This window comes from Thalassophryne amazonica, chromosome 12 (genome assembly GCF_902500255.1).
Source record: "Thalassophryne amazonica chromosome 12, fThaAma1.1, whole genome shotgun sequence".
NCBI classification, from domain to species: domain Eukaryota; kingdom Metazoa; phylum Chordata; class Actinopteri; order Batrachoidiformes; family Batrachoididae; genus Thalassophryne; species Thalassophryne amazonica.
In genome coordinates this window covers 43,938,936-43,957,817 of record NC_047114.1, presented here as the reverse complement: position 1 = coordinate 43,957,817, position 18,882 = coordinate 43,938,936, and the positions used below count along the sequence as shown (strand labels likewise).

At 43.2% G+C, this 18,882-nt stretch overlaps 1 protein-coding gene across 1 annotated transcript in view; it reads left to right on the top strand.

Moving 5' to 3' along the window:
• The first annotated feature begins 4,159 nt into the window (after positions 1-4,159).
• The window catches only part of LOC117522434 (UDP-glucuronosyltransferase-like), a 76,158-nt gene continuing 61,435 nt past the window's right edge, over positions 4,160-18,882 (top strand). Inside the window, exons 1-4 of the mRNA XM_034183837.1 lie at positions 4,160-4,819; positions 5,029-5,092; positions 5,180-5,328; positions 10,334-10,461. Of these exons, the coding sequence (XP_034039728.1) occupies positions 4,298-4,819; positions 5,029-5,092; positions 5,180-5,328; positions 10,334-10,461 (863 nt within the window). The 5' untranslated portion in view covers positions 4,160-4,297. The remainder of the gene's footprint in view (positions 4,820-5,028; positions 5,093-5,179; positions 5,329-10,333; positions 10,462-18,882) is intronic.

The following is an 18,882-nucleotide window of genomic DNA, read 5'->3' as shown; positions in this document are numbered from 1 at the left end:
GGCCTTTTATTGTGGGCAGTCTAAGGCACACCTGTGCACTAATCATGGTGTCTAATCAGCATCTTGATATGGCACACCTGTGAGGTGGGATGGATTATCTCAGCAAAGGAGAAGTGCTCACTATCACAGATTTCGACTGGTTTGTGAACAATATTTGAGGGAAATGGTGATATTGTGTATGTGGAAAAAGTTTTAGATCTTTGAGTTCATCTCATACAAAATGGGAGCAAAACCAAAAGTGTTGCGTTTATATTTTTGTTGAGTATATATATATATATATATATATATATATATAAGCAAAAAAAATCTAAATAACAAAAACAAAAAACATATTGCCATTATGGGGTATTGAATATAGAATTTTGAGGGGAAAAAAAAAAGATGAGTTTCATCTATTGTGTAGTGGGGCTGTAACATGACAACATGTGGGAAAAGTGGGAAATGCTATTCTTCATTGGAACTTAATGGCGGCGCCCGTACTGGTAGTGGCTACTTCAGGTCCCGTTAGCGATGTGCTTTTTTTTTGTTAAATGTGTCGTCTCTTTCGTCTCAGTCTTGTACAAAAAGAGTCTACAACAGAAGCCTACTACTCAGATTACGTAACTGCAACTTTTCATAAGATCTTTCCGGAGTTACATTGACTTTGGAACTCGATGCACTCCGCGAGCTAGGAAACTTACACCAGCAAGACCCAGGGGCCGGCAAAGCAGCAGACTCACCAGCCGAAGCGTGAGGTGACGCAAGCGATGGGAGAGAGCTAGCATGTGCCGCAAGAGGTGTGCTAGAGCTAGCAAGCGGGGTTGCCGAGCGGGTATCAGTGCCAGACTAAAAGCGAAGCCATACAGACCTGCACTTTCTTCGATTGTGCTCTCCAATGTTCGTTCGTTGGAAAACAAAATGGACTTCCTCAGATTGGATTTAACTACACAAAGAAAGGTGAGAGACTGCAGCGCCATCATCCTCACAGAGACATGGTTTAACCACACTGTCCCAGACAACGCCATTCAGGTGGATGGTCTAACATCGTTCCAGGCAGATAGAAGTCAAATTCTCAGCGGTAAATCAGGAGGTGGTGGTGTGTGCATTTTCATCAACAACAACTGGTGTAACATTAAAGTCATCTCAAGCCACTGTTCTGAGGACATAGAATTTCTAACAGTCAAGTGCCGTCCAACATACTTGCCGAGAGAGTTTTCAGCCGTCACTATAACAGCTGTGTATTTGCCGCCCAGCGCGAACACAAAGGACGCACTCAGTCTGTAAACTCGATGCAGGACTCAAATCCAGACGCTGCCAACATAATCACGGGTGATTTCATCCATCCATCCATCCATCCATCTATCCATTTTCTTCCGCTTTATCCAGAGTCAGGTCGCGGGGGCAGCAGCTCAAGCAAAGCCACCCAGACCTCCCGATCCACACACACCTCCCCCAGCTCCTCCGGGGGAACCCCAAGGCGTTCCCAAGCCAGCTGAGAGACGTAGTCCCTCCAGCGTGTCCTGGGTCTTCCCCGGGGCCTCCTCCCAATGGGATGTGCCCGGAACACCTCTCCAGCGAGGCGTCCAGGGGGCATCCGGAAAAGATGCCCGAGCCACCTCAGCTGGCTCCTTTTGCCATGGAGGAGCAGCGGCTCGACTCCGAGCTCCTCCTGAGTGACCGATCTCCTCACCCTATTTCTAAGGGAGCGCCCAGCCACCCTGCGGAGGAAACTCATCTCAGCCGCTTGTACTAGCGATCTCGTTCTTTCAGTCATGAGCCAAATCTCATAACCATATGTGAGGGTCGGAATGTAGATTGATCATTAAATTGAGAGCTTTGCCGTCCTGCTCAGCTCTCTCGTCACCACGACGGCCCGATACAGCGACCGCATCACTGCAGATGCTGCACCGATCCATCTGTCGATCTCACGATCCATCCGTCCCTCGCTCGTGAACAAGACCCCAAGATACTTAAACTCCTCCACTTGAGGCAATCAAGCCAAATTGAACACAGTACTCCCTCACTATCACAAACGTGGATTTTGCAAAAAGGGGAGAAAACATTCTTGACCAGGTGTATCCTAATGTTAAGCAGGCATATAGAGCTGTTCCCCACCACTACCTGGGAAACTCAGATCACCTCTCAATCAGGCTCTTTCCAGCCTACAGACCACTGCTATCGAAGTGTAAACCTTCTGTGAAGCAGATCAGAACTTGGCCAGAGGGGGCCACCTCAGGACTACAAGACTGTTTTGATCGCACAGAATGGAATGTTTTCAGAGAGGCCGCCACTTCCAACCAGCATGTCAACATAACGGAATACACCAAGTCTGTGACAGGCTACATATCCAAGTGCATGGAAGATGTGACTGTCATAAAACACATCACCACAAGGGCAAACGACAAACCCTGGTTCACCAGGGAAGTACGTGAGCTCCTGAGAGCACGGAACACTGCTTTCAAGTCTGGAGACAAGGAAGCCCTCAGATCAGTGATGGCCAACTTGAACCGGGGCATGAGAGCAGCCAAGCGTGCCTATGGACAGAAAATCCAATCACACTTCACTGACACGTAAGACCCCAGATGACTATGGCAAGGCATTCAGTCAGTAACTCATTAATTTGCATTTTATTGCATGAAATAAGTATTTGATCACCCACCAACCAGCAAGAATTCTGGCTGTCACAGACCTGTTAGTTTTTATTTAAGAAGCCCTCCTATTCTGCAGTCTTTGCCTGTATTAATTGCACCTGTTTGAACTCCTTTCCTGTATAAAAGACACCTGTTCACACACTCAATCAATCACACTCCAACCTTTGGCAAAGACCAAAGAGCTGTCTAGGACACCAGAGACAGGGTAGACCTCGACAAGGCTGGGATGGGCTACAGGACAACAGCTTGGTGAGAAGGCAACAACTGTTGGCGCATTTCTTAGAAAATGGAAGAAACATATGATGACTGTCAGTCTTCCCCAGTTTTGGTCTCCATGCAAGATCTCACCTCGTGGGGTAAGGATGATTCTGACAAAGTCCAGAACAACACAGGAGGAACTGGTCAATGACCTGAAGAGAGCTGGGACCACAGTCACAAAGATCACATTAGTAACATACGACACCGTCATGGTTTAAAATCCTGCAGGGCAGCAAGGTCCCCCTGCTCACGCCAGCACATGTCCAGGTCCGTTTGAAGTTCACCAGTGACCATCTGGATGATCCAGAGGAGGCATGGGAGAAGGTCATGTAGTCAGATGAGACCAAAATAGAGCTTTTTGGCATCAACTCCACTCGCTGTGTTTATAGGATGAGAACAACCCCAAGAACACCGTCCCAACTGTGAAGCACAGGGGTGGAAACATAATTTTTGGGGCAGCTTTTCTGCAAAGGGGACAGGACGACTGCACCGTATTGAAGGGAGGATGGATGGAATCATGTATTGTGAGGTTTTGGCCAACAAGCTCGTTCCCTCAGTAAGAGCATTGAAGATGGGTCATGGCTGGGTCTTCCAGCATGACAGTAACCCCAAACACACAGCCAGGGCAGCTAAGGAGGGGCTCCGTAAGAAGCATTTCAAGGTCCTGGAGTGGCCAAGCCAGTCTCCAGACCTGAACTCAATAGAAAATCTTTGGAGGGAGCTAAAACTCCAAACCTGAAAGTTCTGGAGAATATCTGTATGGAGGAGTGGACCAAAATCCCTGCTGCAGTGTGAGAAAACTTGGTCAAGAACTACAGGAAATGTCTGAGCTCAAAGGTTTCTGTACCAAATATTAAGGTCTGTTTTTCTAGTGGATCAAATACTTATTTCATGCAATAAAATGCTAATGAATTATTTAAAAATCATAGTGTGATTTTCAGATTTTTTTTTGATTCTGTCTCTCACAGTTGAAGTGTACCTACGATAAAACTTACAGACCTCTCCATTCTTTGTGGGTGGGAAAACTTGCAAAATCAACAGTACATCAAATATTTATTTGCCCCACTGTACATATACATATATATGTATTTATATATGAATGTATGCATTTATGGAGAGTCATAAAAAATGAATTACACTGCAGCAACTTAATCAGTGACCAGCTGAGATCAGTGACCTGTTGCTGCTGCTTGGTCCTCAGAGCTGCTATTGTCACCTGGTTCAGGACTTTGAACTGAGCTGATTCACAGAGGAATTTCAAGAGCTGACTGAGTGGAAGAGAGGGAATGTTAGTTCAGAGGCCAAAGCTGAGGCAGCGTGGATTTTTGCAGTCCGTCATACTTATAGCCTGTAGCCAACTTTAAGCTGCTTTACTTTAGTGAGCTGTTGACAAGACGGGAAAGAAAATCATGTTGAGAGCAGCAGTTTTTTTGTGCCTTCTGCTAAACACAGATCTGGAGGTATTTGGGACTGTAGGTAAGACCAGTGGATCTATTACGGAAAAGGTGGAAAGATCAGACATTTCAGCTGGACCTACTGACATAACTCATGTCAGTGACTCTGGATCATCTGCTTTCAGAGGGAACTTACTGGTCATTCCCATGGATGGGAGCCACTGGGTCGGAATAAAGGCCATTGCCCAAGAAATGGGTCGGCGTGGACACCAGGTCACTGTCGTGATCCCAGAGATCAGCATTCGGATGGGCCCGGGGAAACACTACAACACTGTGACTTTTCCCGTTCCTTATGATAAGGCTTTTGTCGATGCCTTAATGGCCGCATACAGTGATGCACTGCGTAAATCTACACAGCCTTTCATGGGCAAGTTAAAGAAACATTTTTCTCAAATTCAAACCATGATGAACTTTATCCATACCACTGCCGAGAGTCTACTATTCAACGCCAGTCTCATATCGTACCTGTCACAGCAGGTGAGTGTGATTATGGAAAACTAAAAGATGGATTACTTTGATTGTGGTATGATAACATTTGGGGATTAAAGGTGTGGCTGAAATGCTGAATACCATCTGATTTGAAAACAATACACTGTGTATGGAAAATAGAATTCCCACAGATTGAACTAAAGGAACAAAGAAATATTGATGCAGACATCTTCCGATGTGTTCTTTCCATTCTGTAGAACTTTGATGCTGTCTTGACAGACCCCATGGTTCCCACAGGCTCGTTAATAGCTCGTAAATTAGGTGACAGCAGCCGCACTTAAATGATCTCCGTTGTTTTTGTGTCCATTTTGTGTATATTATCACACGCTGTCTCTTCATGACTTTCAGGTCTTCCCTCCATTAATTTACTGAGAGGGATTCCGTGCTCTTTGGAATTGAAGTCTGCAGGCTGCCCGTCTCCACCCTCATATGTGCCTCGCTTCTTTTCAGGATATATGGATCGAATGACCTTCACACAGAGAACTGTCAATACTTTGGTGAGCACATAATGAGCAGCAACAGGGACGTGCACGGAGGCACAATTAGGCAGATAGATTAGGCAGAACTTTATTGATCCCTTGGGAAGACTCCATCAGAGAAATTGAGGTTCCAACAGCATTGCATAGCAGCACACAGGGTAAGAAGCACACAAAGTATCAAACAGACTTGGTCTTGACTTCCCAAATTCAATGACCAGCTCCTTTGTCTATGAGGTGTTGAGCTGTAGATGGTTTGTGTGGCACCAGGCAGCAAAGTCCCTCACTAGACTCCTGTACTCCTCCTCTCTGTCATCCCTGATGCATCCAACAATGGTTGTGTCATCTGCAAACTTCTGGATGTGACACAGCTCAGAGTTGTAGCAGAAGTCAGAGGTGTACAGGGTGAAGAGAAGACAGGCCAGCACCGTACCCTGGGGTGCTCTAGTTCTACTGATCACAATGTCAGATGTGGTGACCCTCAGCCTGACATACTGCGGCCTGTCGGTGATGTAGCTGGAGACCCAAGTGACCAGGCAGGGGTCAAAAGATGATACACTTTTCACTTATGGTGACAACATGGTGACACTTAACTTACTAAACCAACTGAACTACAAAAACACAATAAATCAACAACACGAACAACATTTTTAAACTAACATGAACCACAGTAGAAACATTTAAAACTCCCAAACCCAGAACTTCCATAATGCATTGCAGCACAAGAATTTATAGGTTTAGTGACCGGCCTGGTGATCGCTCCAATTTAATTTTGCTGAGTATCATCATCATGACATTAAATTATTCTCACGATTACGCATTTCTTAATGGAGTTATATGATCGGTTGATTTTAATGCTCATTCATATGTAGGAGTGCAGAGTGCATTTATTTTTATTTCCCCTTCCCTTTCTGTGACAACCAGTCACAGCTCTTACAGGACCACGTCTTACCTAGCAATGGGGTCAACCCCGTCTCCTCACTATGATAGGAGTTTCAGACTCTTTCTTGCTCAGATTTGCTCTCAGACACCTCCTGGTTCACAGGCTAAGATTCCTTGCCGGGAAATTTTAGGCTAAGTTAGGACCTCTTTGAGAGGACTTTGAGATGCTTCATGCATACAGGACCAGATCCAGGCTTGCATCTCAGATGTACTTTCTGGGAAATTGTAGCTGAACTTTCAGGTCTTCTTTTTAAGAAAATCCTCCTCTACACCACTTCATCAGGAAGCTGTTTTATACATATATATATTTAATATATATGAAGTTGTAGAGATTTACTTTCAGTTTGAGTTCAAGGAAGATAATTTAAGTTGTTTTTTTTTTTGTTTTTTTTGTGGATTTGAAATGGTATAAACAAAATTCCAATAGTTTTGAGGGCAATTGAGAAACACGTGTATTTTTAAGTGGAATGCATTGTCCTGGTGTCACCCAAAGAGCAAAACTAAGAGGTTATTTTAAAAAAAAGTCCTTCAGAGAGCAAAATTAAGAGGTTATTTAAAAAAGTACTCCAGAGAGCAAAATTAAGAGGTTATATTAAAAAACGTCTTTCAGAGAGCAAAATTAAGAGTCTATTAAAAAGGCCTTCAGAGAGCAACCCTTACCAAAAAATTAAAAAAAAGTAAACTGGAAGTATACTTGAAACATACTTCCATGTACTACTTTTGGTAAGGGAAAATAAAGAGGTTATTTAAAAAAGTCCTTCAGAGAGTACAATCAGTAGCATCAACAGCAGATGCTACTATTATTGTGAACACCCCCTTTTCTACTTTTTTTTTTACTAATAGCCCAATTTCATAGCCTTAAGAGTGTGCATATCATGAATGCTTGGTCTTGTTGAATTTGTGAGAATCTATTGAATCTACTGGTACCTTGTTTCCTGTGTAACAATAAGAAATATACTCAAAACCTGGATTAATCTTTTTAGTCACATAGCACTACTATTATTCTGAACACTACTGTAAAATAATTTTAAAATCAATTCTAAAGTGAACTGGGAACAAGTGAAGTGAGGCCAAAACCGGTGTAATGTGTTTGCATTTTTTAACACCAGCTAAAAGTTGAGCAGCAGTATTTTGCACCATCTGTAGTTGGGTAAGCAGTGTCTGATTCAGCCCAACATAAAGTGCATTGCAGTAGTCCAAGCGATTAGTGATAAAAGCATGGATTAAAATCTCAAAATGATGCTGTGAAAGAAATTGCTTCACCTTGGCCAGTTGTCTAAGTTGATAAAAGCTGGATTTGACTACTGACCTAATCTGAGCATCAAATTTAAGATCACTATCCATTTACACTCAGGTTTGTTGCTGTCTGTGTCAGATACTGACTCATGGGACCCAGATCAACATTAATTTTGGAAGTGTCACTAGGTCCAAACAGCAAAACCTCACTCTTTTTTTTTTTGTAGAAAATTTATGGACAGCCATGCCTTAATGTCACCAATGCACTCAAAGAGATGGTTCGCAGAGTATGTATTTTGCTGCTTCAGTGGCACATAAATTTGACAATCATCAGCATAAAGGTGAAATGAGATATCATGTCTCCTAAAAATTGATCCCATTGGGAGTAGATACAGAGAAAAAAGAAGAGGACCAAGTATGGAGCCTTGAGGCACCCCACATGTAAGGGATGCTTCACAAGATTTAACAGCTCCAATGCGGACACAGAAACTTCTCTCTGATAGGTAGGATCTAAACCAATCTAAAACAACACCCTTAATGTCCACCCAGTTTTCCAGGCGAGACAAGAGGATCTGATGGTCCACTGTATCGAAGGCCGCTGTTAGGTCCAACAGGACCAAAACAACACAATGACGAGAATCAGTAGCTACAAAAATATCGTTAAAAACCTGCAGCAGTGCCGACTCAGTACTGTGATGGGATTTAAAACCAGACTGAAACAACTCCAGGGTGTCATGATTATTTAAAAAAAAAAAAAAACTCAACTGGCAGTAAACAATTTTCTCCAAAATTTTAGACAGAAAAGTAAGTTTGGAAATTGGCCTAAAATGGGAAAGTTCAGAAGAATCTAAGCCAGGTTTCTTAATAAGTGGGGTCACCACTGCATTCTTGAAACTGGCAGGCACTATACCATTAAACCAAACTCCCATTAATAATATTCAATACATATGGTGCCAATGTGGAAAAGACCTCTTTAACAAGATGAGGTGGAATGGGGTCATTAGGAAAACCAGCAGGCTTCATATGACCAATAATATCCCTCAAAGATGGCAAACTGACAGACTCAAACTGGTCAAAAACAGCTGAGCATGTCACAGAGATAGAAGGGTCATAAGCAGAAGAAATAATGAGGACCCTGATACAACCTTTTTAAGAAAAAAGCTAATGAAGTTCTCACACAATTCAGTGGAGCTCTCCAGACAATCCAACTGTGGTGCACTTAAAACAGAATTTACAATCTTAAAAAGAACATGAGGATTCTGACAGTTAGAAGCAATAACATCAGAAAAGTACTTAAATTTAGCAGCCTTCATAGTTTTCTGATTAAAAACTCCAGCTGTCACGTAGTAACTGGAAGGACACCTGAGACCTGTCCTTCTTCCACTTTTGCTCAGCTCTCCTACACTTGCGCCTGGCAGTGCGTGTAACATCATTCATCCAAGGCTCAGAACGAGGTTTGGAAGGTCTAATTTTCAACGGAGCCATGGTATCTAAGACAGTCTGACAGGTCAAGTTGAACTGAGAGGTGAAAGTGTCAACATTTAAACTAAACATCTAAATTATAGTCGAGACACTCAGAAGGGCTTTGCTTGTATTACCTCTAGATTGCACTTTAAACAGTGAGTAGCCGTTACTCTTGCTCTTTGTACTTCATATTCATTCATTTTATGCTACTTATCCAGGTCTAGGTCGCAGTGGCAGCAGCCACGCAACTCATCCCACACTTCCCTATACGCGACAAAGCACTCTAGATCTTCCTGGGGGATCCTGAAGCGTACCCAAGTCAGTCGGGAAATTCTTCTTATTTTTCTGTCATAAACATAGACAAAGAGAGAACTACATGAGACCGTTCAGGACCGCCACCCTCAAATGAGCAAACTTGCAGTGAGTCAGCCACAAAGTCACTGCAATGAACGCAATGTCCTGCAGTGTTAAAACCCACTCAACTGGTTTATCTCTTTACTGTTGTACTACTTTATTCATCTGGTTCTATGGATTATGCGAGCCTGTGTTCCTGTGGAAACGTCTTATCTGTGCCTGTTATGGTTGCTTAAACCAAAGAAAAGCTGTATCTGTTGTATATTTTTATTAGTTTTTGTTTCTTTTGAAAGGAAAATGACAAACTGCACTAGCGTGACAGGAGCATTGGTGGTGACCATGATGATAGCGTGCAGCTTGTAATGCACAAGTTAAACACATCAACATGCTGCAAAGCTGAAGAAAGAATCTGTTTGTATTACTGTTAATCTTTTACAATTTTGCCAGGACTTTTAATATCTAACAATTCATTAATTTTTAAGCTGACACATGCAAGACGGCTGCACAGATTTATAAAGTTTGGCATGCAATGACGGAGTTTTAAAATGTACATTGTTATAACTCACTGATTCTCATTCTCACTCATTCTGTCCTTACTTCTCAATTCAAGAAAATATATTTTAGTATCAAATGCATTTGCAGTAAGTGTTATTAATTAATTAATTCGTTTTTCATAATTTTATTAAGATAAATTTATGTATACTGCATCATTGTCAAGTGACTGGTTTGCATTGGTTTATATTACTGGAATGATTCCAGCACCCTTGAGTGACGGCGAATGACTCCACATGGTGGCACAACTGCAACACCTATGCAATACAGGGAGTCAGCTCTTGTTCTTCTCTCTTTCTCTAACTCCTCTTGAAGTACTTAGCCATGTATGGTCAATGCAACATTTAAAAGAAGCAGAATGTTCAGAATGACTTTAATTCCATCGTTACTAAAATTAAGCAACAGAAGTGAAGTTCAATCAGGAATATGAATGACTTTACTCTTTTGCTTGTTGCACTGTGATGCCTCTGACTTCCAGATTGCTTTATTGGAGCCATTGTTATGCCGCCTGCTGTATTGGCACTTTGACCGAATAGCCTATGACTTCCTGGGAGAGGAGGTGGGAGTAGCTGAAGTGCTGTCAGACTCTGACATCTGGCTGCTGAGGTAATAAGTGATGCAAAGGTCACAGTGTTCATTTATGTGTACAGTTAGAGCATACATACCAAGTTTGTCCTCTGTACAAACTCTGCATGAACACGGTGCATTCAGAAAGTCGTCAGTACAAAATGAGGAAAGGACGTATGAAATCTTGGATAGATAGAGAAATGACTAGATTTTGGACTAGATTAGTCAAAGGTAAGGCCCCTTCACACACAGTACGAATAAGTACAACTCAAGCTGAATCACGGTGGAACAGCTCACATGAGCGAACCACAAAAACATCGAGATGATGGGCAGGCGTGAACGATACCGCTGCAATGGTTTTGTGCATGCGGGAACACAGTGTGAACAGCTGCGTGATGTGTAACCACAATAAAAATAAAAATACATGCCACCCACGGGATTCGAACCTGCACTTTCCAAAAAGCTCTGACTGCCAGCCAGAAACTTTACCACTGAGCTACCATCGCTGTCCTATAAAAGGTGCAGAAAAATGCCTGTTATCAAGAAGGACATGGACATATTTAAGAAAAAATAAAACCACACACCAAATAAAAACACAGTTTTTCATTGAATCCCTCTTATCAAGCAGACAATACAAGAGTGTTCCTCTGTAGATGACCCATGGTCACAGATGTACAGTGATGAAATGACATGAATGATGAAGCAGTATGCTCTTATGTCCACATCTGATGGCGGCATGTCCAGCCGGCCTCGCGCGCATGTCCTTCCCGACACGAGTGTCTTGTGGATGACACGCCGCAGGACTGACACCGCATCATGTGGAACAGAGCTCACGTGGGTGACGTGACATTCAGATCGCCGGCTGCTTGTTATGATGTGACGGTCCGTTTCACCTGTCAATATGCGCGCCGTGTGCACTCACTGCAGCCCATTGCAACAGCGGTATATGTTTTTATGCATGTCCACATGAGGACAGCAAGCAGACACACGGGCATCAGTGGGCAGTTGTTAGTTCATGTGCATCCAAACATGGTACGTGTTCCCAGCTGGGAAATCCAGAACCACAGATCTCAACAGCCGCTCCTGTTGGCGGACACAGTCCCTGTCAGTTCAGGGCACACACCAACGTGTCAGTCTGTTTGCAAAGCCACACTCGTGGGGGCAGTTAGACAAATTTCACATCCAGTTCCACAGTGATTGTCTGCTGAATGTTGTCATGTTAACAGTATGAATGGCCACACATTTTCTAAGTGACGAACAAGCGATGTTACATGTTCGTGTGTGTCAGCCTGAATTTGGCCGACACCTGCCGCGAGAGGGTTCAATGGATTCGCACAGCACACATTCTGTCTTTCAGCCGCTGGTGCGCGCAAATATTTGTAGCAACAGGTGTACGAGGCGTTGGAGGCAGCTACGATTTTACACGTATTGCATACAATTCCTGCTTCATGCGCAAATCAACCACATTCATACTGTGTGAAGGGGACCTAAAAGAAAACATGGTCTGAAAAGCACCGTTTTTTTGCTTGTTTGTGTTTGCATATCGCCACCCACAAAGCCTAGATGGATGATCTAAAGTATGTACAGTAGTGTTCAGAATAATAGTAGTGCTATGTGACTAAAAAGATTAATCCAGATTTTGAGTATATTTCTTATTGTTACATGGGAAACAAGGTACCAGTAGATTCAGTAGATTCTCACAAATCCAACAAGACCGTTTTCTTCCACGTGTGTTTTTTTTTTTTGTCCATTTTAAAGCATTGAAGATCACTGTAGATGAACAGCCTATAATTTTTTGCACCTGCGTATAAGTTTTCCACTCTCCAATCAACTTTTTAACCAAACTACACTGTTCTTCTGAACAATGTCTTGAACATCCCATTTTCCTCAGGCTTTCAAAGAGAAAAGCATGTTCAACAGGTGCTGGCTTCATCCTTAAATAAGGGACACCTGATTCACACCTGTTTGTTCCACAAAATTGACGAACTCACTGACTGAATGCCACACTACTATTATTGTGAACACCCCCTTTTCTATTTTTTTTACTAATAGCCCAATTTCATAGCCTTAAGAGTGTGCATATCATGAATGCTTGGTCTTGTTGGATTTGTGAGAATCTACTGAATCTACTGGTACCTTATTTCCCATGTAACAATAAGAAATATACTCAAAACCTGGATTAATCTTTTTAGTCACATAGCACTGCTATTATTCGGAACACTACTGTACTAATCACCAAAATATTTCTGATTGGCATGAATGACTTCATAATGAAGTCATGCGCATGCATACACAAAATAAAAATAACAAACCCATTACAGACATATGCATGTTCACTTGTGCATTTATGACATGGTGTACAGAGAGTGCAAAGTGTGCATCAGCCCTCTGCTACTATCTTCCTTTGGAGGACAGGGTACAGGGCAAACAGTCATTTATACCCTCACCACTGTCAAAGCTGTCTGAAGTCCAATCATTCAAACAGAAATAAAAGCTGAAGCTGACAACGAAAATTGATGTTATCCATCATCACTGTTCTTTGATGGTGCAAAGAATAAAGGTCAACTTGTTAGTTTCATCAGATCAGAGAATCTTGTTTGTCACTCAAACTCCCAGCAGACTATCACATGTCTTTGAGTTTTTATGGCCAGATTGCTGAGGCTTTGATGTGATGGCTGTCCTTTATGAAGTTTCTCTTGTCTGTGAATCTGAATTACAGTGTTCTGTTTGTGGTGTAGACAAAATAAAAAGGCTTAGCTCTTCATCAACATTTCTTTAACGGAATGATAGCAGGTGCATCACAGCGGGCCAGAGGTACAAAACCTTCCCTCATTCTCTTCCTACTCTCTCTTTTTTAATCTGTAAGTGGAGCGCCCTCTGTTGGTCGGCGTCTAGCTCTGCTATTACAACGCTTATCTATAAACACATCTCCCGTTACTCAGAAAAGGATACATCTCCTTGAACATTTTTTAACGTGCAGCTTAAGAATTAAATGGTAGTTTTGAGCTTTTACAACATCAACAATAACGTCAGCTTTTCCTTCCCGTATAGCTGTTTTTAGTATTGCTGCCATTTGTAGCAGGATGAAGTCAGGATTGAAAAGATGTTCCCATTAGCTTGACTAATGGGGGATTCCCCTTTGGTTGACCAGGTAGAGCCCTGGTCTTTAGATCGAGCAGTCCGGGGTTCGATCCCACCACTATCCCAGCCACAAAGGTCCTCTGGTCACACATTTCAACACAGTATATCTTTCTGTTTTAAACCTTTTGTAGCTTAAAGTGAGCAGCTGTAGCTACCATTGAACACTTTACTATACAATAACTAGCAACATTTTAGCTGTATTTGTGTTTTAAATGAAAGGAATACTTTCTATAACTTTTAATGCTATTTCGGTACATAGTCTTTGGTCCATGCTGGAGGTTTGTGTGCTCTTTGTGGAATGGCATGGTTTAGCAAAGCCTCTGGTAAGCTTGCGTCTCATTCCGCTGGACCATCTTGAGGAGGTGGTTCCTGTGCTTTCTCTGGGCATAGAGAAAGATGTGTTGCATTCCACCTTTTCCCATCATTTAAGATGAAGGTGCTGTATCCAGTTTGATGCTGAACGGACACAGGATCAGTGTACTGTCTCTCTCCTTTCCCAGCATGAAAGGGCTTCTGTATATGCACCTTGTCTCCAACTGTGAGTTTGGGAGGTTTAGCACCTCTCTTTTTGTCAGTGTTGCACTTACTTTGGGCCTGCTTCAGAGCAACTCTGAATCTCAATGTGTTGTAACGTCCTTTGTGATCCAGTTGTGGCAGGATGTGGAACTTGGTTCTCATTGGCCTTCCCCTGAGAAGCTGGGATGGAGACTCGTTAGTTGTAGCATGGGGTGTGGCTCTGTAACTTTGGAGCATGACAGTCACTGTAGGCTTCCACGCATTTGAGCCGCTTGTGCTCCTTGGATACAGTCTTTGAGCACTCTGTTGAACCTTTTAACGCATCCGTTGGCCTGGGGATGTTAAACACTCATTTTTCTGTGTTTGATTGATTCCTCTCTCCCTCAGGAAATCTGCAAAATCACCAGATGTGAACTGTGGGCCATTATCAGTAGTAACAGCACAGGGGTTACCTTCACGTGCAAACACTGTGGACAGGAAGGAAAGGACAGTAGTAGCATTTGGGGTGAAAGTTATGTCAGGCCACTTACTAAAGTAGTCCACCAGGGTGATAGCAGTCCTGTGGTCCCCATTCAAAAGGACCAACAATGTCCACTGCCACATGTTGAAAGGGGCCCTCAGGAAACTCTGCATGCTGTGGTGGTACAGGTGACGCTTTTGCACTTTTGTCACATGCCTGGCAAACTGTGCAGGAGGTGAGGATACTATGAACTAAACTGTCCATGTTTGGCCACCAGTAAAGCTCTCTGAGGCTTTGTTTAGTGCCTACAATTCCCTGGTGCCCCTCGTGTGCCAGGTGTACTACCCATTCTCTGAGTGACTTTGGAACGACCAAGCGAGTACCTCAAAATATCAGAGGGAAGTCAACAGCAAGTTCGTGCCTCATAAGAAAGTACGGTTGCAGTTCACTGGGAAGTGACTTTTTGGACCTGGACCACTTGGACTGACAGACAAGTCTAAGCTGTGCAATTCGGAGCAGTCCTCAGACTCTGCCTTGAAGTCAGCAAGGGGCAGCGCAGTAAGGAGAGGGGAGATTTCGGCTATCTCCAGGAGCAGGTCTGGCTCAGGTTCAGTTGGTGGAGTTGACTCAAGAGGAACGTACGAGAGACAGTGTGCCATCACATTTTGGTTCCCAGGGCAGTATTCCATGTCGTACTGAAAGCACGAGTCTGGCTGACCACCGAGGGACTCTCATCCTTGCTGTTCATACCTTTTGTGTTGAGGAATGTAGTCAGGGCCTGATGGTCTGTACAGAGCGTGAATCTGCAGCCCCAAACGTACGTCCTCCATCTCTCCACAGCCCACACACAGGCAAGGGCCTCTTTTTCAGTAGTGGAGTATTTTATTTCAGCAAGGGTAAGTGTGCGTGAAGCAAAAGCCAAAATGCACTCTGTACTGTCGGGGTGAATCTGTGTTAGGACAGCCCCTAAGCCATAGTTGGAAGCATCCGTCATGATTACTGCTGGCAATTTTGGATTGTACATGGCAAGGGCAGGACTGTCCAGTAGCATTTGTTTCAGTGTTTTGAAATAACCATCCACAACATTGTCCCAGTGTAGTTTAGCCTGCGGACTGGTCATGAGCAGTTGTCGCAAGAATTCAATAAGTGTAGCATAGTCAGGAATAAACTTGCTAAACCATGAAGTCAGACCTAAGAATGAGCACAGTGCTGGAATATCTTTAGGAGCAGGTGCTTCAGCAATAGCAGTAACGTGGTCTGTGCTTGGGCGCAAGCCATGTTTCGAAATAACATGTCCCAAGAATGTAACCTGTGTTTGGGTAAATGCACTCTTCCCAAAGTTGATTTGTAAGCCAGTCTCACTTAAACGGTTTAGGACTGCATGTAGGCGCTGATCAAGTTCCTCTCTTGAAGCACTGCAGACAATGATGTCATCCAGGTAGTTCTGTACACCTGGTATGTCTTTCAGTACTGTCTCCATCATTTTTTGGAATGCAGATGGAGTGGATGCTAACCAAATGGGACTCAGGTGAACTGGGACAAGCCATCATGTGTTATAAAGGTAGTCAGTTTGCAGCTCTCGGGGTGTAGTGGTAACTGGTGGTACACTGAGCTTAGGTCAATCTGGCTGTAGTGCGTAGCACCAGACAGTTCAGCAAACAGGTCCTCCATGTGAGGGAGCAGGTAACCATCCATGACAACACTTTTGTTTGGTTCACGCAGATCAACACACAAGCGCAAACCCCCTTTGCGTTTCCTTCCCACTACTACAGGACTCACCCATTCAGAGGCATCATTTTTTTCAATGATGCCAGCTTGGAGCAACCGGATTAGCTCGGCTGAGACCTCTTCATGTATGCTGAGTGGTAGATGTCATAACTTTTGGCGTACTGGATGTACTGTATTGCTGACTTGTACTTTGTAAATGAATCCTTTGACACATCTGAGTGTTTGAGCTGGATTACTGTCAATATTGTGCACTGTGCATTCAGGCTCACCAGCAGATGGCGGATTTGCACTGTTGAGAATCACTTTGCCTTTAATCAGATCCAAACCTAGCAGGGGAGATCCATCTTCCACGATGTAGAAGGTAGCTGGCACAGTAGCACTTTTCTCCGTAGTTGCAGTACGTGCATGGAGACAACCAAGCACAGGTCAGTGACCTCTGGAGTAAGTAACAAGTCTAACTTTGGACTTTTCCAGTGTGCAGTGTCCAAAGAGCTTTTTGTACATTGACTCAGGCAGTATAGCTACAGCAGCTCCAGTACCCATAATTAGCTCCACAGAATGTTCCTTTAGGTGCCTCTACATTGATTGTACAGGGATGTTTATCAAAGGCTGTTGTGACAGTTTAACGTTCTCAACACAGAGGATGGCTAGCTCCCACATAACAACTTCTTGTATTTGGTTTACAGTTTTGGCAGTAGATCTACATACCTTTGCAAAATATCCCTTTTTGCCACAGTTATTACAGTTTACTGAAGCAGCCGGACTGTTTTTGTCACTTGCAAGGTTTTTGTTAGATCCGCATCTGAAGCATTTGCGTTGTTGTTTGTTTGTATTTGTGGTAAGTTTGGAATGGTCATGTACAGTAGCCTTGGTGGGGCACGTCTCTCTCTTCCCCCGAAAAGTTCAGCGGGACAGCCTGACGGCTTGTACCGGTGCTGTAGGGACGTGTCTGTTAGCTGTTAGCAGGTTGGAGTTTCTGACTGCTGCCTCCACTTGTGTAGCAATAGTAAGCGCCTTTGCCAAAGTAAGATTGTCTTCAAGAAGCACTTCATCTCTCACTGCACTGAGATATGTATTTCAGATGAGCTGATCTCTTATAATCTCACCCTCCATCGTTCCAAATCCACATGGTGCAGGCAGGTCCCTTGGCACAGCCACGTACTGAGTTGCTGACTCGTCCAAGCGCTGAACACGTTGTCTGAAAGTGTTTCTACATGCCACGACATTGACTTTATGCACAAAGTGTTTCTCCAGCGCGACCATTGCAGTCTGCATAGAATCTTCTTGGTCCGGTAAAGTGTAAAAGAGGCGTTGTCCCTCTGGTCCAAGACAATGTAGCAGCACGGCTCTTTTCCTAGCATCTGGCCATGCGTCTCCCGTAGCATTGATAACAAGCATGTAATTTTCAAACATCTTCAGCCATGTAGCAAACGGTATAGGTGGCTCACCAACGTGGAAAAAAAGGTGGGCACGGCCCCGACGCGCTCGTCCTCGTCACCAGTTTATTCTGTTTGTGGTGTAGACAAAATAAAAAGCTTAGCTCTTCATCAACATTTCTTTAACGGAACAATAGCAGGTGCATCACAGCAGGCCAGCGGTACAAAACCTTTACTCATTCTCTTCCTACTTTCTCTTTTCTAATCTGTAACTGGAGCGCCCTCTGTTGATTGGCATCTAGCTCTGCTATTACAATGCTTATCTGTAAACAACACAGTGACCATCAGGTTCTTGGTCTTACTTCTTTTAAGGCCCTTCTGAACTCTTTGTCAGTTAGGGAAGACAGGCAGCTGTAGGAAAAGTCATGGTTATTTTATTCAGTTGTAGAATTCTGCCCTCTGTGGTCGAGCAAACTTTCAAATTTGCTTGTTTATTTTTGCTCTTTCTGAACTTTTTTATTTGACAATCAGCCACACAGAAGGTTATTAAAAAAACTAAGCCCCTTCAGCTGCTCCCTTGTTTGCACCCCAGGGTCACCACAGCAAATTCGAGGTGCCTTCCTGATGCAACTCCACATTACATGCAGAAATGGGACAGGGGTGGGGTTTGAACTGGGAACCTTTCACACTCAAACCGAGTGCATTAATCGCTTAGCCACCACCCCTGCACAGAAAATTATATATAAAAAAAACACTATGACCTTCATATTTCAAATGCTCTCCTGTATTCAATAAATATATATTGATGTGTGAAACTGTTTATGCAGGTTAGACTTCACATTCGAGTTCCCAAAACCTCTCATGCCAAATGTAGTGCTGGTAGGTGGCATCAACTGTGCAGTAAGAAATCCACTGCCTGAGGTAAGGCCTTTACATTCCTATATACTTGTGTGTGTGTGTGTGTGTGTGTGTATATATATATATATATATATATATATATATATATATATATATATATATATATATATATATATATATATATCTATATATACACACATACATACATACAATGCTCTCTCACAGACAAACAGTGTGCATTACATGCATTTAGAAACGCGACTCAGTTCACAGTATATAATGTGCATGGTAGGTTTAGTCACTGTTCTCCAAAAAGCAGTTGCACACATTTATCTTACTTGTCTGTGCATAACATAATTTTTGACACTGATAATTAGTCAT